Source organism: Scyliorhinus torazame, chromosome 12 (assembly GCF_047496885.1).
Source record: "Scyliorhinus torazame isolate Kashiwa2021f chromosome 12, sScyTor2.1, whole genome shotgun sequence".
NCBI lineage: Eukaryota > Metazoa > Chordata > Chondrichthyes > Carcharhiniformes > Scyliorhinidae > Scyliorhinus > Scyliorhinus torazame.
The window spans coordinates 6,913,201-6,939,740 of NC_092718.1; the positions used below are offsets into that span (position 1 = coordinate 6,913,201).

General features: G+C 47.8%; 1 protein-coding gene and 1 non-coding gene across 3 annotated transcripts in view; both read left to right on the forward strand.

Annotated features, from left to right (window-relative positions):
- Window positions 1-26,540, forward strand: part of map2k1 (mitogen-activated protein kinase kinase 1) — a 143,747-nt gene that overhangs the window by 85,973 nt on the left and 31,234 nt on the right. For both annotated transcript variants that reach the window (XM_072470345.1, XM_072470346.1), the window contains 3 exons: window positions 18,301-18,511; window positions 18,894-19,040; window positions 21,871-21,948. In XM_072470345.1, the coding sequence (XP_072326446.1) occupies window positions 18,301-18,511; window positions 18,894-19,040; window positions 21,871-21,948 (436 nt within the window). The remainder of the gene's footprint in view (window positions 1-18,300; window positions 18,512-18,893; window positions 19,041-21,870; window positions 21,949-26,540) is intronic.
- trnak-cuu (transfer RNA lysine (anticodon CUU)) lies at window positions 16,991-17,063 on the forward strand. Its single transcript has one exon. It is a non-coding gene; the product is annotated as a tRNA-Lys (tRNA).

Below are 26,540 nucleotides of genomic sequence, written 5' to 3' on the forward strand. Positions count from 1 at the left end.
TTTTCCCTCCATACCAGGCAACATCCTGGTAAATCTCCTCTGCACCCGCTCCAAAGCCTCCACGTCCTTCTATAATGCGGTGACCAGAACTGTACGCAATACTCCAAATGCGGCCGTATCAGAGTTCTGTACAGTTGCAACATGACCTCCCGACTCCGGAACTCAATCCCTCTACCAATAAAGGCCAACACTCCATAGGCCTTCTTCACAACCCTATCAACCTGGGTGGCAACTTTCAGGGATCTATGTACATGGACACCTAGATCCCTCTGCTCATCCACACTTTCAAGAACTTTACCATTAGCCAAATATTCCGCATTCCTGTTATTCCTTCCAAAGTGAATCACCTCACACTTCTCTACATTAAACTCCATTTGCCACCTCTCAGCCCAGCTCTGCAGCTTATCTATATCCCTCTGTAACCTGCTACATCCTTCCACACTATCGACAACACCACCGACTTTAGTATCGTCTGCAAATTTACTCACCCACCCTTCTGCGCCTTCCTCTAGGTCATTGATAAAAATGACAAACAGCAACGGCCCCAGAACAGATCCTTGTGGTACTCCACTTGTGACTGTACTCCATTCTGAACATTTCCCATCAACCACCACCCTCTGTCTTCTTTCAGCTAGCCAATTTCTGATCCACATCTCTAAATCACCCTCAATCCCCAGCCTCCGTATTTTTTGCAATAGCCTACCGTGGGGAACCTTATCAAACGCTTTGCTGAAATCCATATACACCACATCAACTGCTCTACCCTCGTCTACCTGTTCAGTCACCTTCTCAAAGAACTCAATAAGGTTTGTGAGGCATGACCTACCCTTCACAAAGCCATGCTGACTATCCCTGATCATATTATTCCTATCTAGATGATTATAAATCTTGTCTCTTATAATCCCCTCCAAGACTTTACCCACTACAGACGTGAGGCTCACCGGTCTATAGTTACCGGGTTTGTCTCTGCTCCCCTTTTTGAACAAAGGGACCACATTTGCTGTCCTCCAGTCCTCTGGCACTATTCCTGTAGCCAATGATGACATAAAAATCAAAGCCAAAGGTCCAGCAATCTCTTCCCTGGCCTCCCAGAAAATCCTAGGATAAATCCCATCAGGTCCCGGGGACTTATCTATTTTCAGCCTGTCCAGAATTGCCAACACCTCTTCCCTACGTACCTCAATGCCATATATTCTATTAGCCTGGGGCTCAGCATTCTCCTCCACAACATTATCTTTTTCCTGAGTGAATACTGACGAAAAATATTCATTTAGTATCTGGCCTATCTCTTCAGACTCCACACACAATTTCCCATCCCTGTCCTTGACTGGTCCTACTCTTTCCCCAGTCATTCGCTTATTCCTGACATACCTATAGAAAGCTTTTGGGTTTTCCTTGATCCTTCCTGCCAAATACTTCTCATGTCCCCTCCTTGCTCGTCTTAGCTCTCTCTTTAGATCCTTCCTCGCTACCTTGTAACTATCCATCGCCCCAACCGAAACTTCACACTTCATCTTCACATAGGCCTCCTTCTTCCTCTTAACAAGAGATTCCACTTCCTTGGTAAACCACGGTTCCCTCGCTCGACGCCTTCCTCCCTGTCTGACCGGTACATACTTATCAAGAACACGCAGTAGCTGATCCTTGAACAAGCCCCACTTATCCAGTGTGCCCAACACTTGCAGCCTACTTCTCCACCTTATCCCCCCCAAGTCACGTCTAATGGCATCATAATTGCCCTTCCCCCAGCTATAACTCTTGCCCTGCGGTGTATACTTATCCCTTTCCATCATTAATGTAAACGTCACCGAATTGTGGTCACTGTCCCCAAAGTGCTCTCCTACCTCCAAATCCAACACCTGGCCTGGTTCATTACCCAAAACCAAATCCAACGTGGCCTCGCCTCTTGTTGGCCTGTCAACATATTGTTTCAGGAAACCCTCCTGCACACACTACAAAAAACGACCCATCTATTGTACTCGAACTATATCTTTTCCAGTCAATATTTGGAAAGTTAAAGTCTCCCATAATAACTACCCTGTTACTTTCGCTCATATCCAGAATCATCTTCGCCATCCTTTCCTCTACATCCCTAGAACTATTAGGAGGCCTATAAAAAAACTCCCAACAGGGTGACCTCTCCTTTCCTGTTTCTAACTTCAGCCCATACTACCTCGGAAGAAGAGTCCCCATCTAGCATCCTCTCCGCCACCGTAATACTGCTCTTGACTAGCATCGCCACACCTCCCCCTCTTTTGCCTCCTTCTCTGAGCTTACTAAAACACCTAAACCCCGGAACCTGCAACAATCATTCCTGTCCCTGCTCTATCCATGTCTCCGAAATGGCCACAACATCGAAGTCCCAGGTACCAACCCATGCTGCCAGTTCCCCTACCTTGTTTCGTATACTCCTGGCATTGAAGTAGACACACTTCAAACCACCTACCTGAACACTGGCCCCCTCCTGCGACGTCAAATCTGTGCTCCTGACCTCTATACTCTCATTCTCCCTTACCCTAAAACTACAATCCAGGTTCCCATGCCCCTGCTGCATTAGTTTAAACCCCCCCAAAGAGCACTAACAAATCTCCCCCCCCCCAGGATATTTGTGCCCCTCAGGTTCAGATGTAGACCATCCTGTTTGTAGAGGTCCCACCTTCCCCAGAAAGAGCCCCAGTTATCCAGAAATCTGAATCCCAATAGGTCAGTAAGATAGGACACGACCAATCGGCAGTCAAGACTCACCCAGAGGTGACACTACCACAAGGGGGCTACCCATATAAAAGGACAGGGCACACATGCTCTTTCTCTTTCCATAGGCGACACTCAGAGAGACAGGGCCTGATCAGGAGGCATCACACCCACCACATGGATTAGAGCAGACTGGTTAGTTAGATTGAGTTACGATAGTAAGATTAGCAGGAGAGTCGAACCCAAGTAGGAGAATTGTTAACTGTTCAATAAATGTGTTAAATCTATCTCTCAAGTCTGAACCTTCCTTTGTCCGAATATACATCAAGGAAGCAGCTTATGCTACATGAAGAAGCATAACACAACATGGTTCCAGGAGTGCCTGTTGAATCCCTCTAGTTCAACTCAACAAATCCGTGACTACCAGCAACAGCACCCAGGCATGATGTTCAAAATTTCGGTTCCACAGCAGCTCGGGTACCACGGCAATCTCAGTGCCAACTGCCGTGCGTTCAGGCAGAGATTCGAGATCTACCTGGTAGCGTCCGACCTAGATGGTGTAGCGGATGCAGAGAAAATGAAGCATCTGCTCAGCATTGCGAGTGAAACTGCAGCAGACATCTTCAAGACCATCAAGTACTCCAAAGGGCAAGACAAGAGAGACTTCCAGACAGTCCTGGACAAGTTTCAAGAATTCTGCGAGGAAAACACGAGAGAGAACGGTAAAAGAGGCGACAATACTCAGCACGAGGCGAAGGTAGACCTGCAAATGCAGAAAACGGCCGTTTTGATTGGCAGCCATCTTGACAAAGGAGCTGCACATGGGCAGTGCCCCAAAAGAAACGTACCGACTTCTCGCGCATGCGCAAAGTAAAGGAGAAGCGATCCACGCATGTGCGATCCATTCCTACGCTCTACGTCACCAGCACCATGACGTCACAGGCCCCGGACCACGCCCACTTAAAGGGGAAATGTCCCAAAACAGTTTTTAAAAAATGTAACGCCGGAAAACACAATTCTTTCACCTGATACGACAACACAATGCCTGAACTTCGACCAGTAGCTGAAAGTAACCTCCGCAGAATCCTGCAACAAGCAGTTAGCACCGCCCTAAGTAATGATTTAGTCCTTGACGACTACAACTCAGACGTTGATTATTTCTTTGGACATCGCAAGCACAATGACAGCTCCGACACAAAAAGTGATGATATGGACCTTGACGACTACGACTCAGACGAAGATTTCATCTTTGGAGATGGCGACACCAGTACCAAATCCGAACCGCAACGAGATGTGTTGTACAGTGAAGAATCCCACACAGATATGGATGAATTCTTCGGATTTGAGGATCTTCAGCCCAGCATCTATGACATCCCAACTCGTGAGTGCAGGATTATGCTGCGGCCTGACGCCAAGAAACCGAGAGCGGTACAAGCCCTCCGAGAACGGCCTGCTGCCGCACAGAGTGGTCCACGCACCGCGAAGGGTCCCAGCCTCCACACAGAAAGCAATGACAGCCTCCACAGCGAGACCAATGCACGATTCCACACAGGGAATGCTGCAAGACTCCACACAGAGAGTGACACAAGCCTCCACAGCGAGCTCGTGGACAGATTCCACAATGGAAGCACAGAGCACAGTCCTTGCATGAAGGTCTAGCAACCTCAAGTGAACAGCAAGCAGACTATGACAGTCTACCACACTCAAGTGAACAAGACGACACTGAGGCTCTACCCACTGTATGCGCGACAAGTGATGATGGCATCCCACTTCCCAGATGTGCAACGTGACAGACCTCAGCTAGTGTGTACAGAGGCACTCAACAATCACAGTGAGACTACTGGTGACTCCGGTGACACCACGTTAATTCAAACCTCAACCGCTCAAGCCTCTCCACAAGCAAATGCATTCCTGAACATTTTGACTCTGGGCGAGGAGCATCAAGAAACCTCAGCTGACACAGGTGAACCAGAAAGGGCTCCAGGCGGGGAGCATCGACAAGCCAAAGCTGATTCAAGTAAGCCGGACATGACTCCAGATGGGGAGCGCCGCGGACTCCGTGACGGCACACTCAAGAAAACAGCAGATGCCACAAAGGACGCTGACACGAGTAACTGTGTTGAAGGACTCGTATTATCCACAAAGGGTGGTCATTCAGCGCAACAAACACAACAACAAAACCTACAAATCCAACAATGAAGACAACAACAAGAAGCGTATCAAAGGCACCAAAGTCAACAACAAGCACGACAAAAACAACACCACTGGAACAACGACTGGTACGACATGGTACAACTCTACGAATGCAGGACAATGTAAAGGCACAGCTCCTAACACTGGCAAGAGTACAGCCATACCATGGCATGACAGCAAAGCTCACCGATTCAAGTGTGCTCCACCACAAACAAGCAGACCAGCTTTCAAGGCAGCTGACATACGGCATCAATATCGCAACACCGATTACATACCACATCGCTACCACAAGCATAGAAAAAAACAGTCCAAATCAGACAACAAACTGATTTGACCACTTCTTGGTTCCTTAAGCACAGGGACGCTGACGGCGTTCTCAAGGACATGTCACCATCAACATCACCACTTCACCAACAAAAGAAGAAAGCCACGCGACCATATTAATTCATGAACTTTGGATTCATACATATTATTTGGTATTGTATAATCATCACTGTCATCATGATTTGTACATGTCATCACTTATCTACCTATTTTGTTCAATTTTCTTTAACACTGTACAGAAAATATGTAACATGAAAAAAGGGGGGAATGTGGTGATATGCATCACTGTAGGTACACAAGGGGTTAATGTAGATACACTAGGACTGAGTAAACACTAGAGGGAGCACCAGAGACATCATGACACACAGACATTCAACCAATAGGTCAGTAATATAGGACACGACCAATGGGCATTCAAGACACACCCAGAGGTGACACAACCACAAGGGGGCTACCCATATAAAAGGACAGGGCACACATGCTCTTTCTCTTTCCACAGGCGACACTCAGAGAGACAGGGGCAGATCAGGAAGCATCACACCCACCGCATGGATTAGAGCAGACTGGTTAGTTAGATTGAGTTACTATAGTAAGATTAGCAGGAGAGTCGAACCCAAGTAGGAGAATTGTTAACTGTTCAATAAATGTGTTAAACCTCTCTCCAAGTCTGAACCTTCCTTTGTCAGAGTATACATCAAGGAAGCAGCTTATGCTACATGAAGAAGCAGAACACAACAGTGAGTGGGCCTCATGGACCAGTGAGTGGGCCTCATAAATGACCCTCCTTCATCTCAGTGGCTTCAAGATTGAAATTGGGCTTGTTCACTCACCATGAATAAGAATAAATACATTTAACACATGCAAATATGGCAGCAATGGATGGCACGGCAGCAAAGTGGTTAGCACTGTTGCTTCACAGCGCCAGGGTCCCAAGTTCGATTCCAAGCTTGGGTCACTGTCTGTGCGGAGTTTGCACGTTCTCCCTGTGTCTGTGTGGGTTTCCTCCGGGTGCTCCGGTTTCCTCCCACAAGTCCCGAAAGATGTGCTGTTAGGTAATTTGGACATGCTGAATTCTCCCTCCGTGTACCCGAACAGGCGCCGGAATGTGGCGACTAGGATATTTTCACAGTAACTTAATTGCAGCGTTAATGTAAGCCTACTTGTGACAATAATAAAGATTGAGATTATTATATTTAATAACTAGTAATGAAAAAGATCAATCATTTGTATACTAACAGCTATCATTAATTTTAATGGTTAAAAACAAAAGAAATATTTGCACTTTGGACACAGAGGGAGCGCACGGCTCTCACAGTCAGTGTTGTGAGCAATCAGCACACACCTCACTTCACTCACCCTCGCTTTGTGTGTCAATCATTTCAGTCAGACCGGCAGGAAAAAAACTACACGGATGGAAATCCGAGGAATGTGGCGACCCTGCGCGCGTGGGCAATGGTCGACAACATGTCTCGTGGGGCCCAGATGGGCTGCATGTGGCCCCGGGCTGGAGGCTCCCCACCACTGCTCTAAATGCGGGAATTCAAATCCCACCACGGCACCTGGTGGAATTTAAGTTCAATGAATACATTTGGAATATAAGCTCTTTTCAGTGATGGTGACCATGACAACAATTGTTGTAAAATCCCAGCTGATTCCCATACAGGGAAGGAAATCTGCCATCCTTACCCGGTCTGGTCTACATGTGGCTCCAGACCCACAGCAATGTGGTTGACTCTTAAGTACCCCCTGAAATGGCCCAGCCAGCCACTCAGTTCAAGGGTAATTAGGGATGGGCCCAGCCAGCGACGCCCACAACCCATACATGAATTTTAAAAAGTAAACGCCGAGAATGTTCACATCAGAGGTGAAAGGGATACAGGAGGATTGTTGGGAAGGTGGAACCGAGGTCGAAGGTCAACTGTGATCAGGCTGCAGGCTCGAGCGACGGACTCCTCCTCCTCTTTCTGATATCTGTGCCACCGACAACAGCCTCCAGTCCTAAATACGCTCGGTGCCGGGTCGGACAGCTGGATTCAGCTTCCTACATTCCACTATTGGCAGCCGTGCCCACGATGTCTGGAATTGTCTCCCTAAACCTTTCCCTTTTTCTACCTGCCTCTCCCCCCACCTTGTAAGACTCTCCTTCAATTTCACCTCTTTGGGGCAGCACGGTGGTGCAGTGGTTAGCACTGCTGCCTCACAGCGCCAAGGTCCCAGGTTCGATCCCGGCTCTGGGTCACTGTCCGTGTGGAGTTTGCACATTCTCCCCGTGTTTGCGTGGGTTTCACCCCCACAACCCAAAGATGAGCAGGGTAGGTGGATTGGCCTCGCTAAATTGCCCCTTAATTGGAAAAAAATTAATTGGGTACTCTAAATTTTTTTTTTAAATTTCACCTCTTTGACCAAACTTCCGAATTAAGTGAAGACTTGCATTTCTTTAGCGCCTTTCCCATCATCCGGCTTTCCAGAAGTGCTTTCCAGCCAATGAGGCATGTTTGAAATGCCATCGCTGCTGTCATGTGGGAAACCTGGCAGCCATTCCGCGCACAGCAAGCTCCCACAAGCGGCAATGTGATGATGATGAAGGATAACCTGTTTTGGTGATGTTGGTTGAGGGATAACTATTGGACCCAAGACACCAGAAAGAACTATAAAGATTTGCTGCATTAAAGTGGCTATATGGACTCGGGTTCCTGTTGTGCTCTTCACTCAAAGACTGGTCATCTAACCAAGCACACACGGGGGAGTGGAGTCGTACATTCTGTTCTGGGCTCGCGTCAGGCTCTCCGTTCACTAACCGCACCAACAAGGGAGTACTGGGGAAACCTTACCCACAGGCAGCACACAGCCAGAATATTTATAAATTGTTGTCTCATGGTTGTGAAGGACCAAAGATTAGTTTGTTGATCCCAGCTCAGATAGTGTTTCCTTTTCCTTTGACTAGGAGGTGGGAAGCGATGAGCCAGGATTCTCCTGATGTGTCTCCAGTGGTCCTGGACTTCCTGGTACATTGGTGCAAAATAATAACCAGGAAAATGAAAGGCTTTATTTTAGATCAACATTAATATTCAGAAAAACGCTATTTTTAACTTTGAAAATGTGATGGCGCAGCTGTGAAATTAATGAAACTATAATTTTAAAGGGATGGTTTTATCACTCGCTGATTGAGAAACAAACCGACTTCCTGGTTCTTTGGATAGTTTTGAATTGAGCTTGCAGACATGAAAGTGACTGGCCGTCTGGGGCGGTACCAGGGGTGGGGGTTACCAACCTCCAGGAGTGCCCTGGAGTCTCCAGGGATTGCAGTTTAGTCTCCAGGACATGACTGCCAGCAGAAAGCCAGAAGTAAATCACAGGGTGCATTAAAAATAGATGGTGTGGGTATTTCCTTAATTTTATTGGAAGTATTGGAGATGGGGGTGATGGAAGGAAGGAGGCTGACTGACTGACACATCAGAAACATCCTGTGCGTCTTCTCACTTTTTTCAATTGACAGGCCGAGCAGGGTAGGCAGTCGAGTGATCGATGGGTGGGAGGTGAGGGTGGGGGCAAGAGGGGGGAGGGGGGGGTGCAGGGGGGGTCACAATGGTGAAACTTTCAGGACTATGTCCAAGACCTGGGAGGTTTAACTGTATCTGGGGGAGCAGCCTCCAATGGGGAAGCATCAGCCACTTCCCGGGTCAACGTTTGAAAAGTAAGTCCCAATAACTTCATAATAGATCATTGTGCACCATTTAAAGTACCCCCTAGTTTTGAGTTTGTGTCCTGAGCGACTCCAGTTTAAAATTGGCAGGATTGGGGTCAGAGACCATTGGAGAAGCCTCCCGCTGAATTTTAATTCTTTCTTTAGCCCCATCCAAATTTTTATGTGATCAAAGGGTTAAGACTCTCTCCTCCTCTCTCCCGTTTCCCCAAATATTCTGAAAACTGTGGTGTTGAGCTGTGTCCTCGGGTGTTGCTTTTCTCAACAGGATACAGGGGAAACCTCCAACATGACCTACTCGATCACTCCCATCACCCCTGGCCTTCTGACCGCCCCTCTTGATGCAAGCTTTCTGATCCCTCTGCAGTGGTCAATCGTGCCCACAGCTCTCCTATCTTGCTCCTAAACAGCACCTCTATATCCCCTTCCTTCTCCCTGTCATCTCGCTGGGCTGAAATCAGATTCTCCAAACTGAAGCACCTAAACTCCCTCGCACTCCCCCCTCTCCCACTGAACCCAAACTTGATGCCACTGAACTTTTCAATTTGCTCTGTGCCAATTGGCTGCGGCAGCTCCCACAGTGTGTCATGGTGAGTGTCCCTTTAAGAAAGGTTTGGTCTTACCATATGACTTGTAGCACGGCTTCAGTGATGTCATTTGTGGGTGGAGCTGGGCTCTGGCTGTCGGGTGAGAGGGGGTTTAGTGTTTGGGTTTCGGTTTGTTGCTTTGGACTGCAGAAGATAAGCAGTGTTTCCCTGTTTTCATTTTAAAGCTGTTCCGGGGAACTGAAAGCACAGTGGGTGTGGCAAACTGCCTCGGTAACTTTAAAGATAGAGTTGCTTTCCGGAGGGAGTTTTGAATCTGCTGGTTGGAGGCTGGATCTCAGGGAAAGGACCAGTCTCATTCAGTGAGATTACAGTGTGCTGGGCCACGCCCTTGAAAGGGGTTTTGGTTTATTGGATTTTGTTATTGAATTGGAACAGCTAAGGGGGAATTCATTAAGAGTTATATACATAGATTACTGTAGCTTTTGTGTGTTGTTTCATGTTTGTAATTGATAACAAATTCTTCCTGTGTTTTATATACGTTAACTACATTCTTATAATAAACATTGTTTTGATAAAAGTGCCAAGGAAGTCTGATGAATCACACCTGAAGTGAAGGCTCTTGTGAACCCTAGCCAAATTCAACAAAACAGTTATAGGTCAGGTGAGCTTCATAATACATTTTGGAGTTTCTAAGCCCTGGCCCATAAAAGGTGTGACAGTGACGGTGAAAAGTTCTTCACCTGGGTGTAAAGTAATACAAATTCTTTCTTCATCACAGAATTTTCCAGCTGAGGAGACTATGCAGGCTATTTTTTGAGCACATTACCAGTGCGGTAGATAACGGGGAGCCAATGGATGTGGTATATCTGGATTTCCAGAAAGCCTTTGACAAGGTGCCACACAAAAGGTTGCTGCGTAAGATAAAGATGCATGGCATTAAGGGGAAAGTAGTAGCATGGATAGAGGATTGGTTAATTAATAGAAAGCAAAGAGTGGGGATTAATGGGTGTTTCTCCGGTTGGCAATCAGTAGCTAGTGGTGTCCCTCAGGAATCAGTGTTGGGCCCACAGCTGTTCACAATTTACATAGATGATTTGGAGTTGGGGACCAAGTGCAATGTGTCCAAGCTTGCAGAAGACACTAAGATGAGTGGTAAAGCAAAAAGTGCAGAGGATACTGGAAGTCTGCAGAGGGATTTGGATAGGTTAAGTGAATGGGCTAGGGTCTGGAAGATGGAATACAACGTTGACAAATGTGAGGTTATCCATTTTGGTAGGAATAACAGCAAAAGGGATTATTATTTAAATGATAAAATATTAAAACATGCTGCTGTGCAGAGAGACCTAGGTGTGCTAGTGCATGAGTCGCAAAAAGTTGGTTTACAGGTGCAACAGGTGATTAAGAAGGCAAATGGAATTTTGTCCTTCATTGCTGAGGGATGGAGTTTAAGACTAGGGAGGTTATGCTGCAATTGTATAAGGTGTTAGTGAGGCCACACCTGGAGTATTGTGTTCAGCTTTGGTCTCCTTACCTGAGAGGGTACTGGTGCTGGAGGGTGTGCAGAGGAGATTCACTAGGTTAATCCCAGAGTTGAAGGGGTTGGATTACGAGGAGAGGTTGAGTAGACTGGGACTGCACTCGTTGGAATTTAGAAGGATGAGGGTGGGATCTTATAGAAACATATAAAATTATGAAGTGATTAGAGAGGATAGATGCGGGCAGGTTATTTCCACTGGCGGGTGAAAGCAGAACTAGGGGGCATGGTCTCAAAATAAGGGGAAGTAGATTTAGGACTGAGTTTAGGAGGAACTTCTTCACCCAAAGGGTTGTGAATCTATGGAATTCCCTGCCCAGTGAAGCAGTAGAGGCTCCTTCATTAAATGTTTTTAAGATAAAGATAGATAGTTTTTTGAAGAATAAAGGGATTAAGGGTTATGGTGTTCAAAATGAAAATGAAAATCGCTTATTGTCACAAGTAGGCTTCAAATTAAGTTACTGTGAAAAGCCCCTAGTCGCCACATTCCAGTGCCTGTTCGGGGAGGCTGGTACGGGAATTGAACCATGCTGCTGGCCTGCCTTGGTCTGCTTTAAAAGCCAGCGATTTAGCCCAGTGTGCTAAACCAGCCCCTAAAGCTGGGCCGGACTGGAAAGTGGAGCTGAGTCCACAAAAGATCAGCCATGATCTCATTGAATGGCGGAGCAGGCTCGAGGGGCCAGATGGCATACTCCTGCTCCTAGTTCTTATGTTCTTCTCATACCTGCAATGACTCTGAATTATACAATTAGTCCTAGTCCTCTGGAGAGGAAATTGCTGAGGCCTTGACAGAAATCTTTGGATCCTCGCTGTCTTCAGGGGATGTCCCGGAGGACTGGAGAATAGCCAATGTTGTTCCTCTGTTTAAGAAGGGTGGCAGGGATAATCCCGGGAACTACAGGCCGGTGAGCCTTACTTCAGTGGTAGGGAAATTACTGGAGAGAATTCTTCGAGACAGGATCTACTCCCATTTGGAAGCAAATGGACGTATTAGTGAGAGGCAGCACGGTTTTGTGAAGGGGAGGTCGTGTCTCACTAACTTGATAGAGTTTTTCGAGGAGGTCACTAAGATGATTGATGCAGGTAGGGCAGTAGATGTTGTCTATATGGACTTCAGTAAGGCCTTTGACAAGGTCCCTCATGGTAGACTAGTACAAAAGGTGAAGTCACACGGGATCAGGGGTGAACTGGCAAGGTGGATACAGAACTGGCTAGGCCATAGAAGGCAGAGGGTAGCAATGGAGGGATGCTTTTCTAATTGGAGGGCTGTGACCAGTGGTGTTCCACAGGGATCAGTGCTGGGACCTTTGCTCTTTGTAGTATAAATAAATGATTTGGAGGAAAATGTAACTGGTCTGATCAGTAAGTTTGCAGACGACACAAAGGTTGGTGGAATTGCGGATAGCGATGAGGACTGTCTGAGGATACAGCAGGATTTAGATTGTCTGGAGACTTGGGCGGAGAGATGGCAGATGGAGTTTAACCTGGACAAATGTGAGGTAATGCATTTTGGAAGGGCTAATGCAGGTAGGGAATATACAGTGAATGGTAGAACCCTCAAGAGTATTGAAAGTCAAAGAGATCTAGGAGTACAGGTCCACAGATCACTGAAAGGGGCTACACAGGTGGAGAAGGTAGTCAAGAAGGCATACGGCATGCTTGCCTTCATTGGCCGGGGCATTGAGTATAAGAATTGGCAAGTCATGTTGCAGCTGTATAGAACCTTAGTTAGGCCACACTTGGAGTATAGTGTTCAATTCTGGTCGCCACACTACCAGAAGGATGTGGAGGCTTTAGAGAGGGTGCAGAAGAGATTTACCAGAATGTTGCCTGGTATGGAGGGCATAAGCTATGAGGAGCGATTGAATAAACTCGGTTTGTTCTCACTGGAACGAAGGAGGTTGAGGGGTGACCTGATAGAGGTATACAAAATTATGAGGGGCATAGACAGAGTGGATAGTCAGAGGCTTTTCCCCAGGGTAGAGGGGTCAATTACTAGGGGGCATAGGTTTAAGGTGAGAGGGGCAAAGTTTAGAGTAGATGTACGAGGCAAGTTTTTTACGCAGAGGGTAGTGGGTGCCTGGAACTCACTACCGGAGGAGGTAGTGGAGGCAGGGACGATAGGGACATTTAAGGGGCATCTTGACAAATATATGAATAGGATGGGAATAGAAGGATACGGACCCAGGAAGTGTAGAAGATTGTAGTTTAGTCGGGCAGTATGGTCGGCACGGGCTTGGAGGGCCGAAGGGCCTGTTCCTGTGCTGTACATTTCTTTGTTCTTTGTTCTTTGTTCTCTGCTCTTTTTCCAAAGCCCCTGTCATTTTTCATTATTTATCCAATTTCCTTTTGAAAGTTCCTGTTGAATCTTCTTTTAATACCTGTTCAGGCTCTTTTTTAAAAAGACACATTGTCTTTTGAAAAAATAAACTTAATATATCTGACTGCATCACAGCCTGAAATCGCAACTGCTCGGCCCAGGACCACAAGAAACTTGAGTCGTGAATACCGCCCAGGCAATCTCACAACCCTGCCTCCCATCCATTGACTCCATCTACACCTCCCGCTGCCTGGGGAAAGCGGGCAGCATAATCAAAGACCCCTCCCACCCGCCTTACTCACTCTTCCAACTTCTTCCATCGGGCAGGAGATACAGAAGTCTGAGAACACACACGAACAGACTCAAAAACAGCTTCTTCCCCGCTGTTCCCAGACTCCTAAATGACCCTCTTATGGACTGACCTCATTAACACTACACCCTGTATGCTTCATCCGATGCCGGTGCTTATGTAGTTACATTGTGTACCTTGTGTTGCCCTATTATATATTTTCTTTTCTTCCCTTTTCTTCCCATGTACTTAATGATCTGTTGAGCTGCTCGCAGAAAAATACTTTTCACTGTACACGTGACAATAAACAAATCCAATCCAATAATCTTCTCCCCGCCCTCCCAACACCACTTTCTGACAATCATCTGAAACTTTATTTTCCTCTTCCTCATTTCACACTTGGTGCAAAGCTGCGTTCTGGGTTTTGACCCACCGTCTGGTTTTAGCCAACGAAAGGGTTTTGGGATTTTTATTTTGATGTGGGGTTTGTTCCTATGCCTGGACCTGGGTTTGAACCCACAATGCCTATGATGCAACCTGTCAGGAGGCATGACTTTCAAGTTCAGATTTGCAGTCTGTTGATGGTGAGGGATGGGAGTGTGTCTATTTGCAGTGGAGAATGCATCATCTCAACTCACTGAACCGGACTGAGATTTATGTCCTGACATTAACCAATTTCGGAGTTATTGATCAGCCCATTGACCTATGTACCCATCCTTGCGTATCTGTATATCTCTCTCCTTTTCTCTATCTTTATTGATTTCTGTATCTTTTTGTCTCCTGCGTGTACTCTCTGTCTCTTATCTATTTTGCTCAATCTTTTTCTCTGACAAATAGTTTTAAAATCTTTAAACAGTGGGGGGGGTTTTCGGATAGAATTATATAATTGATTCATTCCAGTTGAACGCAAATGGATGGGATTGGCTGCTTTACCATTGATCAATGCCTGTGATTTATCATTGTCTTTACCATTGTCTGTGCCTTTCGGGACTTTTGTGTGAGGAAACCGGGGCACCCGGAGGAAACCCACGCAGACACGGGGAGAACGTGCAGACTCCGCACACAGTGACCCAAGCCGGGAATCGAACCTGGGACCCTGGAGCTGTGAAGCAACGGTGCTAACCACTGTGCTACCGTGCTGCCCATCTCTAATTGCCCTTGACCTGAGTGGCTTGCTAGGTAGTCTCAGAGGACAGTTAAGAGTCAACCGCACTGATGGGGCAGCATGTGGCGCTGAGGACCCGGGTTCGAATCCCGGCCCTGGGTCACTGTCCGTGTGGACTAACTAAGGTTCTATACAGCTGCAACATGACTTGCCAATTTTTATACTCAATGCCCCGGCCAATGAAGGCAAGCATGTCATATGCCTTCTTGACTACCTTCTCCACCTGTGTTGCCCCTTTCAATGACCTGTGGACCTGTACTCCTAGATCTCTTTGACTTTCAATACTCTTGAGGGTTCTACCATTCACTGTATATTCCCTACCTGCTTAGACCTTCCAAAATGCATTACCTCACATTTGTCCGGATTAAACTCCATCTGCCATCTCTCCGCCCAAGTCTCCAAACGATCTCAATCCTGCTGTATCCTCAGACAGTCCTCATCGCTATCCGCAATTCCACCAACCTTTGTGTCGTCTGTAAACTTACTAATCAGACCAGTTACATTTTCCTCCAAATCATTTATATATACTACAAAGAGCAAAGGTCCCAGCACTGATCCCTGTGGAACACCACTGGTCACAGCCCTCCAATTAGAAAAGCATCCTTCCATTGCTACCCTCTGCCTTCTATGGCCTAGCCAGTTCTGTATCCACCTTGCCAGCTCATCCCTGATCCCGTGTGACTTCACCTTTTGTACTAGTCTACCATGAGGGACCTTGTCAAAGGCCTTACTGAAGTCCATATAGACAACATTCACTGCCCTACCTGCATCAATCATCTTAGTGACCTCCTTGAAAAACTCTATCAAGTTAGTGAGACACGACCTCCCCTTCACAAAACCATGCTGCCTCTCACTAATACGTCCATTTGCTTCCAAATGGGAGTAGATCCTGTCTCGAAGAATTCTCTCCAGTAATTTCCCTACCACTGAAGTAAGGCTCACCGGCCTGTAGTTCCCGGGATTATCCTTGCTACCCTTCTTAAACAGAGGAACAACATTGGCTATTCTCCAGTCCTCCGGGACATCCCCTGAAGACGGTGAGGATCCAAAGATTTCTGTCAAGGCCTCAGCAATTTCCTCTCCAGCCTCCTTCAGTATTCTGGGGTAGATCCCATCAGGCCCTGGGGACTTATCTACCTTAATATTTTTAAAGACACCCAACACCTCGTCTTTTTGGATATCAATGTGACCCAGGCTATCTACACACCCTTCTCCAGACTCAACATCTACCAATTTCTTCTCTTTGGTGAATACTGATGCAAAGTATTCATTTAGTACCTTGCCCATTTCCTCTGGCTCCACACATAGATTCCCTTGCCTATCCTTCAGTGGGCCAACCCTTTCCCTGGCTACCCTCTTGCTTTTTATGTACATGTAAAAAGCCTTGGGATTTTCCTTAACCCTATTTGCCAATTACTTTTCGTGACCCCTTCTAGCCCTCCTGACTCCTTGCTTAAGTTCCTTCCTACTTTCCTTATGTTCCACGCAGGCTTCGTCTGTTCCCAGCCTTCTAGCCCTGACAAATGCCTCCTTTTTCTTTTTGACGAGGCCTACAATATCTCTCGTTATCCAAGGTTCCCGAAAATTGCCGTATTTATCCTTCTTCCTCACAGGAACATGCTGGTCCTGAATTCCTTTCAACTGACACTTGAAAGCCTCCCACATGTCAGATGTTGATTTGCCCTCAAATATCCGCCCCCAATCTATGTTCTTCAGTTCCCACCTAATATTGTTATAATTAGCCTTCCCCCAATTTAGCACATTCATCCTAGGGCCACTCTTATTCTTGTCCACCAGTACTTTAAAACTTACTGAATTGTGGTCACTGTTACCGAAATGCTCCCCTATTGAAACATCTACCACCTGGCCGGGCTCATTCCCCAATACCAGGTCCAGTACCGCCCCTTCCCTAGTTGGACTGTCTACATATTGTTTTAAGAAGCCCTCCTGGATGCTCCTTACGTGAACTGCCTAAGAGTGAACTGCTTTGCTGTGGGTCTGGAGTTACATGTAGACCAGACCGGGTAAGAATGACAGATTTCTTTCCCTAATGGACATTAGTGAACCAGATGGGTTTTTAAAAAAAATATTTTTATTCTCTTCCTTTATCACATTTTCTTCAAAATTTACAACAGATAATCAACAATAACAACAAATACAATGGCAATCCCCCAGGCAACAATCCCCTCATTCATCCAATTCATGAAAATGCATGATTCATCAGCCCGGCTAGCTCAGTCGGTAGAGCATGGGACTCTTAATCCCAGGGTCGTGGGTTTGAGCCCCACATTGGGCGCTTGTCTTTTTAGGGCAGCACGGTAGCATTGTGGATAGCACAATTGCTTCACAGCTCCAGGGTCCCAGGTTCGATTCCCGGCTTGGGTCACTGGCTGTGCGGAGTCTGCACATCCTCCCCGTGTGTGCGTGGGTTTCCTCCGGGTGCTCCGGTTTCCTCCCACAGTCCAAAGATATGCAGGTTAGGTGGATTGGCCGTGATAAATTGCCCTTAGTGCCCAAAATTGCCCTTAGTGTTGGGTGGGGTTACTGGGTTATGGGGATAGGTGGAGGTGTTGACCTTGGGTAGGGTGCTCTTTCCAAGAGCCGGTGCAGACTCGATGGGCCAAATGGCCTCCTTCTTTACTGTAAATTCTATGAACAAGGCCCATGAGCTATAGAACCCTTCCATCCTCCCCTTCAACTCAAGCTTTACTTTCTCGAGCGTTAAGAACTCCAGCAGACCCCCCCCCCCCCCCCCCCCCCCGCCACACCGAGGCACAGGGCGGAGAAGCCGACATCCACCCCAAAAGAATCCGCCTTTGGGCGATTAGTGAGGGAAGGCCAAGACATCTGCCTCCGCACTCGCTTCCAACCCCGGCCGATCTGACACCCCGAATATGGCTTCTCGGGGACCCGGTTCGAGTCTCACGTGCACCACATTAGAGATTACCCTAAAGACCTCCCTCCAATACCCTTCCAGATTTGGGCAGGATCAAAACATATGAACGTGATCAGTGGGGCACCTCCCACACTGTTCACAAACATCCTCCACCCCCTCAAAAAGTCGACGCATCCTCGCCCTTGTGTGAGGTGCGCTCTATACACCACCTTCACCTGTATCAGCCCCAACCTCACGCACAAAGGTGACACATTCACCCTCCGAGCACCTCACACCATGACGCATCCTCAATATCCTCCCCCAACTCTTCCTCCCACTCCGCCTTAAACCTCTCTAGCGATAACTTCTCTTACCCCAGAATGAACCAGATGGGTTTTTAGGACAATTTATAACTATGGTCACAGTAAACTAGATTTCAATTTCAGATTTATTAATGCTGCCATGATGGGATTTGAACCCCTATCTCCAGAGCATTAGTCCAGCTCTCTGGATTACCAGTCTAGTGCAATACATCACTGCCTCCTGTTAACACTAGGGTTGAGGATATGCCCCAAAGAGCTGGTGCTGATCTCCTTTGAGAAGTGATTCATATTATTTGCTCTCTCAAATTTTGTTTGAATTTCTTGCGACATTTCAGGAGAAACCTGGAAGCTTTGCAGAAAAAGCTAGAGGAGCTCGAGTTGGATGAACAACAACGCAAACGGCTGGAGGCATTTCTGACCCAGAAACAGAAGGTTGGAGAGTTGAAAGATGACGACTTTGAGAAGATATCCGAACTGGGAGCAGGGAATGGAGGCGTGGTTTTCAAAGTTTCTCACAAACCGTCAGGTCTCATTATGGCCCGGAAGGTAAAATAAGTTCTGTTCCTTTTCTAACGCCTTTCTCTCCTGAAACCTTGAGTCACCTGATGAAGGAGCTGCCCTCTGAAAGCTAGTGATTCCAAATAAACCTGTTGGACTTTAACCTGGTGTTGTAAGACTTCTTACAAGAAATGACTTGAGGTGAACAGTGTGGATGTGTTTAAGGGGAAGCTGAATAAGTACGTGAGGGAGAAGGGAGTAGAAGACCACGTTGATAGGGTGAATTGAAGAGCAGTGGGAAAATGCATAAATACCAGAAGGAACCAATTGGGCCGAATGGCCTGTTTCTGGGCTATGAATGATTCTCCTGAAATGTTAATGATGAAAGACTGGGAAAATGAGCTGAATTTATCTGTATCTTTGCTCCTAGCTAATTCACCTGGAGATAAAGCCAGCCATCCGAAACCAAATCATCCGTGAACTGCAGGTTCTACACGAGTGTAACTCTCCGTATATTGTGGGATTCTACGGAGCTTTCTACAGTGATGGAGAGATTAGCATCTGCATGGAGCACATGGTACGGAGGCTAAAAGTATTTGCTTAAGAAAGTCAGGAGGCGGGAATGGGAAATGGCTGCCTTTCAGGCCCAGTTGCAGGAGCGGCCAAGCTTGTTCCCATCTTCCTTCCGTGTCAGCCATTGTCTCCACTCTGAATCGTATCTTTCACCTGGCTCCCGTTCCAGGGGTTTTGCTGCACTTTCTCCACGGTCCTCCCAGCCTGTCCCATACAGGCCAGTCCACATTCCGATATTATCCATCCGTGCCATCTCGGGTATTCCATGCCCACGTTCTCCTGGTGTTTTGCCTTGCATTACCAACACTCCGCTCCTGTTTACATCACGTGTCCAAAGCTTCCGTCAAGTCAGTGCGTCAAACAACAAGTTCCTCTTAACGCCGGCCTTCTCATCCACTCCAGACGTTACAATCCTTAATTGTTTTCTTCTGGCTCTGCTCCGTGACCTTCTACATATTTATCCCAACAAATCTTCTTCAACAGATACAGCGGGACCTTCATAGACTCCCGACAATGCAGGAGGAGGCCTTTCGGCCCATTGGGCCCGTGCCGGCCCTTGGAAAGAGCACTCCACCCAAGCCCACACACCCACCCTATTCTCGTCACCCAGTAACCCCATCTAACCTTTTGGACACTAAGGGGTAATTTAACACTGCCAATCCATCTACCATTCACACCTTTGGACTGTGGGAGGAAACTCACGCAGACACGGGGAGAACGTACAGACTCTGCACAGACAGTGACCCGAGGCTGGAATTGAACCCGGGACCCTGGCGCACTGAGGTAGCAGTGCTAACCACTGTGCTACCGTGCCGCCCACGAAACAGCCTTGCTGGCTCTTTCAAAGAGCATTGCAATTAGTTTCACACCCCTTCCCCAGAACCCTGCAACGTTTCCCCCTTCCAGTATTTATCCCTCTTTGCTTTTGAAGGTTGTAACTAAATTTGCTGCCGCAATGTTTTCAGAGGGTGTGTTCCTCTTTACAACAGCTCACTGCCTGAAAACATCTGGTCTTTGATGCTTTTGCCAATCATCTAAAGTCTGTGTCCTATGGTTACCCGCCCACCTTGCCAGTTGAAGCTATTTACTTTGTCAAAACCCCTCTTTAATTAGGAACAATTCCATTACATCTCCCCTGCTCCAAGGTGAACAATCCCAGCTTCTCCATTCTCTTCACATAACTCCACGTTTTCATTCCCTGGTCCTTCATTTGCATTTTGTTTCTCTATCTCTAATCATTCCTCCAAACCGTATTTTAAGTAAAAACCATTCATTTTGTAAACAAGCGGTGATTTTCAAAGTTTAAGATATTGCATTACATTTTCAATAGCGATGTGTTTGACATAGCCTCTCGCCCTGCCTGTTATTTTGTTGTCATGGATTCATTGCCTGACTGTTTGAACCTTCATTTCCAGGTTTTTAAAGAGGTAGCGGCAGGTGTGGAGGTTTCCCATGGGTTTTTTTAAAAACTGATCCCTTGTGGGAATCGTTCACTTGGGTTGTCTGAAACGCCACTAAGGGCAACTGTTAAACATATAGCTTGAGAATGGGAGGAGGGGGACTGGCCTTACAAAAATTAATGGAAAAAAAATTGGGTCTTTTACTGCACATCCTGAAACTAGTTTGATAACGAAAAAGAGCTAGGGCTGCAGGGTGGCACAGTGGTTAGCACTGCTGCCTCACAGCGCCGAGGACCCGGGTTCAATCCCAGCCCTGGGTCACTGTCCGTGTGGAGTTTGCACTTTCTCCCCGTTAGGTTTCACCCAACGACCCCCACAACCCAAAGATGTGCAGGGCGGGTGGATTGGCCACGCTAAATTGCCCCTTAATTGGGAAAAAATTAATTGGGTACTCTAAATTTATTTTAAAAAGATAAAGAAAAGACCAATCACAAGCTGAAGAGCACAATGGATCCATAATTCAACAGTCATTGATTATTTCTAAGGCTGTGTTAGATCGAGCTGGGCTATAGGACGATTCTCAATCACGTTAGTTTATTGAACGTGCTTCATTCTGAGGCCATTTGGCCCATAGAGTCTGCACCAGCTAATGGAAAGAGCACCCTACCCAACTCCACCCTATCCCCATAACCCAGTAACCCCACCCAACACTAAGGGCAATTTTGGACACTAAGGGCAATTTATCATGGCCAATCCACCTAACCTGCACATCTTTGGACTGTGGGAGGAAACCGGAGCACCCGGAGGAAACCCACGCACACACCGGGAGGATGTGCAGACTCCACACAGCCAGTGACCCAAGCCGGAATCGAACCTGGGACCCTGGAGCTGTGAAGCAATTGTGCTATCCACAATGCTACCGTGCTGCCCCAATAATAACCTTTTTATTGTCACAAGTATGAAGTTACTGTGAAAAGCCCCTAGTCGCCACATTCCGGCGCCTGTTCGGGTAAGCTGGTACGGGAATTGAACCTGCGCTGCTGGCCTTGTTCTGCATTACAAACCAGCTGTCTAGCCCACTGAGCTAAACTGGCTCTTACACGTTCTCCCCGCGTCTGCGTGGGTTTGCTACGGGTGCTCCGGTTTCCTCCCACGCCCAAAGATGTACAGGGTAGGCGGAATGGCCATGATAAATTGTCCCGTAGTGTCCAGTGGTTAGTTGGGGTTACGAAAATGGGGCAGTGGTGTGGGCTTAGCTAGGGTGCTCTTTCAGAAGGTCGGTGCAGACTCAATGGGCCGAATGGCCTCCTTCTGCACTGTAGGGGTTTTATGATCAATATTTTGCTCTCCGGATTGCCCTGTGACTCCGTGCGATGACCAGGGTATGGTGCTGTTTAGTTCACTGAGTAATTCTAATTTTTAACTCTGTATTAGGATGGTGGATCGCTGGATCAAGTGCTCAAAAAAGCTGGCAGGATTACAGAGGAAGTCTTGGGGAAAGTCAGCATAGCTGTAAGTACGACTCGCTCGGTACAGGAGTGTGATGTTCCAGTGTCGAGTAGAATCATCAACTCTGGTTAGCCAATGCTTGCAGAGGTTTCACCACATGACCATCTCCCTCCAATGGCCCCGCCTCCACATTCCCGCCATTGGTTGTCTGATGTGTCAATCATTCAGTAATGACAGAAACAACATCTGCAATCCACCACACTACAGAAACCGCTGTACCCATCGTGTGGTTTATTGGAGGGCCCCCTTCTGTTTGTTCTGAAAAGCTCAAATGACTGTCTGTATAACTGAATCAATCTCCTGTGGCATTGTTCACAGATGGATGATGTGCTATTTACTGCACAAGTGTTCTGCTGATATTAGATCTTTGGACAGCAAGAGGCACACGCAAGGAGACCACACTTGAGTGGGATATAGACAGTGTGGAGATGGGAATTCGGTACACCGGGGAAAGAGGTGCTTCAATTTCTACCCGTTTATCAGTCTCCAGTAGGTGGTGAGATTTTCTCCCCTTGTTCCTAAGCTAGGAAAGTGGAAGTTTCTATTATATTACTTTGGCTGTGAAAATTATTAACTAATTCACTGAACAAGGTTAGTGGGGTATGTCATTACTGGGTGATTTTTACTGGAGAGGGTGCAGAGGAGATTTATCAGGATGCTGGTGGATCTGAGCTATGAGGAAAGATTGGATAGGCTGGATCTGTTTCCCTTGGGAGCAGTGAACATTGAAAGGGGACGAGGTGTATGAGATTATGAGGGGCATAGGGTGGATATCAAGGCAGTTTTCCATCAGTAGAGAGGGTCAAGAACCAGGGGACATAGATTTAAGGTAAGAGGCAGAAGGTCAAGAGGGGAGTTGAGGGAAACATTTTCACCCAGAGTGTGGTGGGTGTTTGGAACTCGCTGCCTGAAAAGGTGGTTGAGTTGGAAACTGTTGTAAAGTTTAAGGAGCATTTAGATATTCACTTGCGCTGCCGTCACCTCCAGGGCTGTGGGCCAAGTGCTTGAAAATGGGATTAGTGTCGTCAGATCTTTGTTACCTGGTGTGCACGCAATGGGCCGAATGGCCTCCTCTGTGCTGTAAATGTCTCTGACTCTAACATTGGTCGGGCTTTTGGTGGGAGAAAGGTTAACTAACAAAGGAATAGCAGCACAATTCCAACCTCCCAAGCTGTGGGAACTCCGGGCCGCTCCCTGTGATAATCGTGTGCAGAAAGTGTTGCCAGTTGCAGCAGCTTGAGCTTTGATTGTGAACAGGAGCTGGCATCACTGCGGGGCACTGAGGCTGAGAGCCATGTGGATAACACGGTTATCGATGTGGTCACTTCGCTGATTAAGAGTCTGCGGATGGAGAGAGGGATTGGTGACCACCGGGTAGTCACAAAGTCCGGGCAAGCAGTACAGGAATCCCGTGAGGAGTGCATCCCACTCTCCAACCAGCATTCAGTTCTGTATAGCGATGAAGGTGATCGTTCACCTGAGGGGTTTAGCCAGAGCCAAGTCCATGGGACCCCCGGTGACTCAGCTGTTTAGGGGGGTAGAAGGGAGACTTGAAATGATAGGTGATTCAATAGTTGGGGGAGCAAACAGGTGTTTCTGCGATGACGGGGGCGATTCTCCAATATTGGGCCCAAGAGTTCGCGCCGTCGTGAACGCCGTCGCGTTTCACGATGGCGCGAACCGGGCCCGGTTACGTACGATTCCGGCCCCCACAGGGGGCCAGCACGGCGCTGGAGCGGTTCACGCCGCTCCAGCCTCCTTTCAATTGCGGGCCAGACCCCATCGGAGGCCAGACCCCCCCCCCCCCCCGGGGTGAAGGAGCCCCCCCCCCCCCACAGGCTGCCCCCGACCATTCCTGCAGAGTTCCCGCCGGCAGCGACCAGGGGTGAACGGCGCCAGCGGGACTCTGTCGTATCGGCGCGGCCGCTCGGCCCCCAGCCGGCGCGCAGCAAACGCGGCGGCACAAATGCCGCCGATTCTCCGCACCTCGGAGAATCGCGCGCCGGCGTCGGGGCGCGGGGCGCAGTTGCGGCGATTCTCCGGCCCGGCGCGGGGCTCGGAGAATCACCCCCGACAGGTCTGAATCCAAGATGATGTGTTGCCTCCCTGGTGCCAGGGACGAGGGTATCACTGAGAGGATGCAGAGCACCTTGAGAGGTGTGGGGGACGGGTAGTTAACAGCCAGCAGTCTTGGACATATTGAAACCAACAACATGGGTAGAAATATGGATGTGATCCTACAATCCGAATTTAGGGAGTTAGGTAGAAAATTAGCAAGCATGACCTCAGAAGTAGTAGTCTCCAGATTACTTCCAGTGACATGCGCACATAAGCACCAGAATAGGAGGAAAAAGGGGCAGCACGGTGGCCTAGTGGTTAGCATTGCTGCCTCGCAGCGCTGAGGTCCCAGGTTCGATCCCGGTTCTGGGTCACTGTCCGTGTGGAGTTTGCACATTCTCCCCGTGTCTGCTTGGGTTTCACCCTCACAACCCAAAAATGTGCAGGGTGGGTGGATTGGCCACGCTAAATTGCCCCTTAATTGGAAAAAATAATTGGATAATCTAATTTAAAAAAAAAAGAATAGGAGAACAAAGCAGATTAATTTGTGGAAAGTTGCTACAGGAGGGAGAATTTTAGACTCTTGCGTCATTAGGATTGGCTGCGGGGGGAGCTGGGGCCGCTGCAGGCCGGACGGGTTGCACCTGAACAAGACTGGGACTGGGTTTCCTGTGAGGTATTCTGCAAGGTCTGTTGGGGAGGGTTTAATCTAGTTTGGCAGGGGGTGGGGACATGGGGCTAAATTCTGTTGGGACAAGATCACAAATGAAAATGGAAGATAGAAAACTAGTTGGATGAGTCTGGAAGGCAGAGGAAACAAAGTTTGGGAATTGAAGGCCAGTTTGTCAGTGCTCGAGGGCATCTACTTGGATACAAGGAGTATCACAGAAACAGCCGACAAGCTGAATCTACAGGAGCAAACGTGGCAATGTGATAGCACAGCTGTGGCGGAAACATGGATTAGAGAGGGACAGGAATAGCAGCTACGAGGAAAGATTGGATCGGCTGGGATCGCTCTCCATGGACCAGAGGCAGCAATGGGCAGATTTGATTGAGATGTAGAAGGTTGTGATGGGCCTGGATGGAGGGGACGGGAAGAATCTATTTACTTAAGCAAGAGGTCAGTGACGAGGGGGTATGGATTTAAAATGATTGATAGACATATTAGAGGAGAATGAGGGAAAACCTTTTCATCCAGAGGGTTGTGGAGATCTGGAACTCATTGCCTCAAAGGGTAGTAGAGGCAGAAACACACACCTCATTTACCAGTTCCCTGGATATTCACCTCGAGTGCCGCGACCCGCAGGGCCATGGACCAAATGCTGGAAAGTGGGATTAGGCTTGGGGAGGGCTTGTTTTTGCTGGCACAGAGACGATGGGCCAAGTGGCCCCTTTCTGTGCTGTGAACCTTCTATGATCCGGTGGGTGGAAGGCTCTTTCACTGACAAGTCTAACTGTGTTGCAAGCAGTTGCCGAGATCAATCATACGCACGTTCCTGTCGATTAGGAAGTTAACAGATTGGCGGGTGCTCGTTTAAGATTCTTCCGACATAGATTCATAGATTCATAGCATTTACAGTGCAGAAGGAGGCCATTCGGCCCATTGAGTCTGCACCGGCTCTTAGAAAGAGCACCCCACCCAAGGTCAACACCTCCACCCTATCCCCATAACCCAGTAACCCTACCAAACCCTAAGGGCAATTTTAGATGCTAAGGGTAATTTATCATGGCCAATCCACCTAACCTGCACATCTTTGGACTGTGGGAGGAAACCGGAGCACCCGGAGGAAACCCACGCACACACGGGGAGAATGTGCAGACTCCGCACAGACAGTGACCCAAGCCGGAATCGAACCTGGGATCCTGGAGCTGTGAAGCAATTGTGCTATCCACAATGCTACCGTGCTGCCCAGAATGTTGGTTTAGCGCACTGGGCTAAATCGCTGGCTTTGAAAGCAGACCAAGGCAGCCAGCAGCACGGTTCAATTCCCGTACCAGCCTCCCCGAACAGGCGCCGGAATGTGGCGACTAGGGGCTTTTCACAGTAACTTCATTTGAAGCCTACTTGTGACAATAAGCGATTTTTATTTCATTTCATGTGGGTGTCACTAGCAAGGCCAGAATTATCCTCGAGACAAAAGAGTCAACCACATTGCTGAGAGTCTGGAGTCACATGTAGGCCAGACCAGGTAAGGATGACCGATTTCCTTCCCTAAAAAACTTTATAGTCTTACAACCACCATTATTGGTGAGAGCAGCTTTCAATTCCAGAGTTTATTAATTGAATTTAAATTCCACCAGCTACCGCGCGGGGATTTGAACCCATTGCGCAGGGCCTCGGGATTGCTAACGACATTACCACAGTGCCATCATCTCCCCTCAGTAAATTTCAGGCTCCAGATAAAGAAAATCAGTTTGAAATTACCCCCTGTGTCTTTCTCGTATCTATGCTTTTGACACTTTCAAGTGTGATGTCTGTACAATACGATCAGATTGGCAATCAAGGTGTCAGTTGTGACTCAGTGGGGAATGTGCTT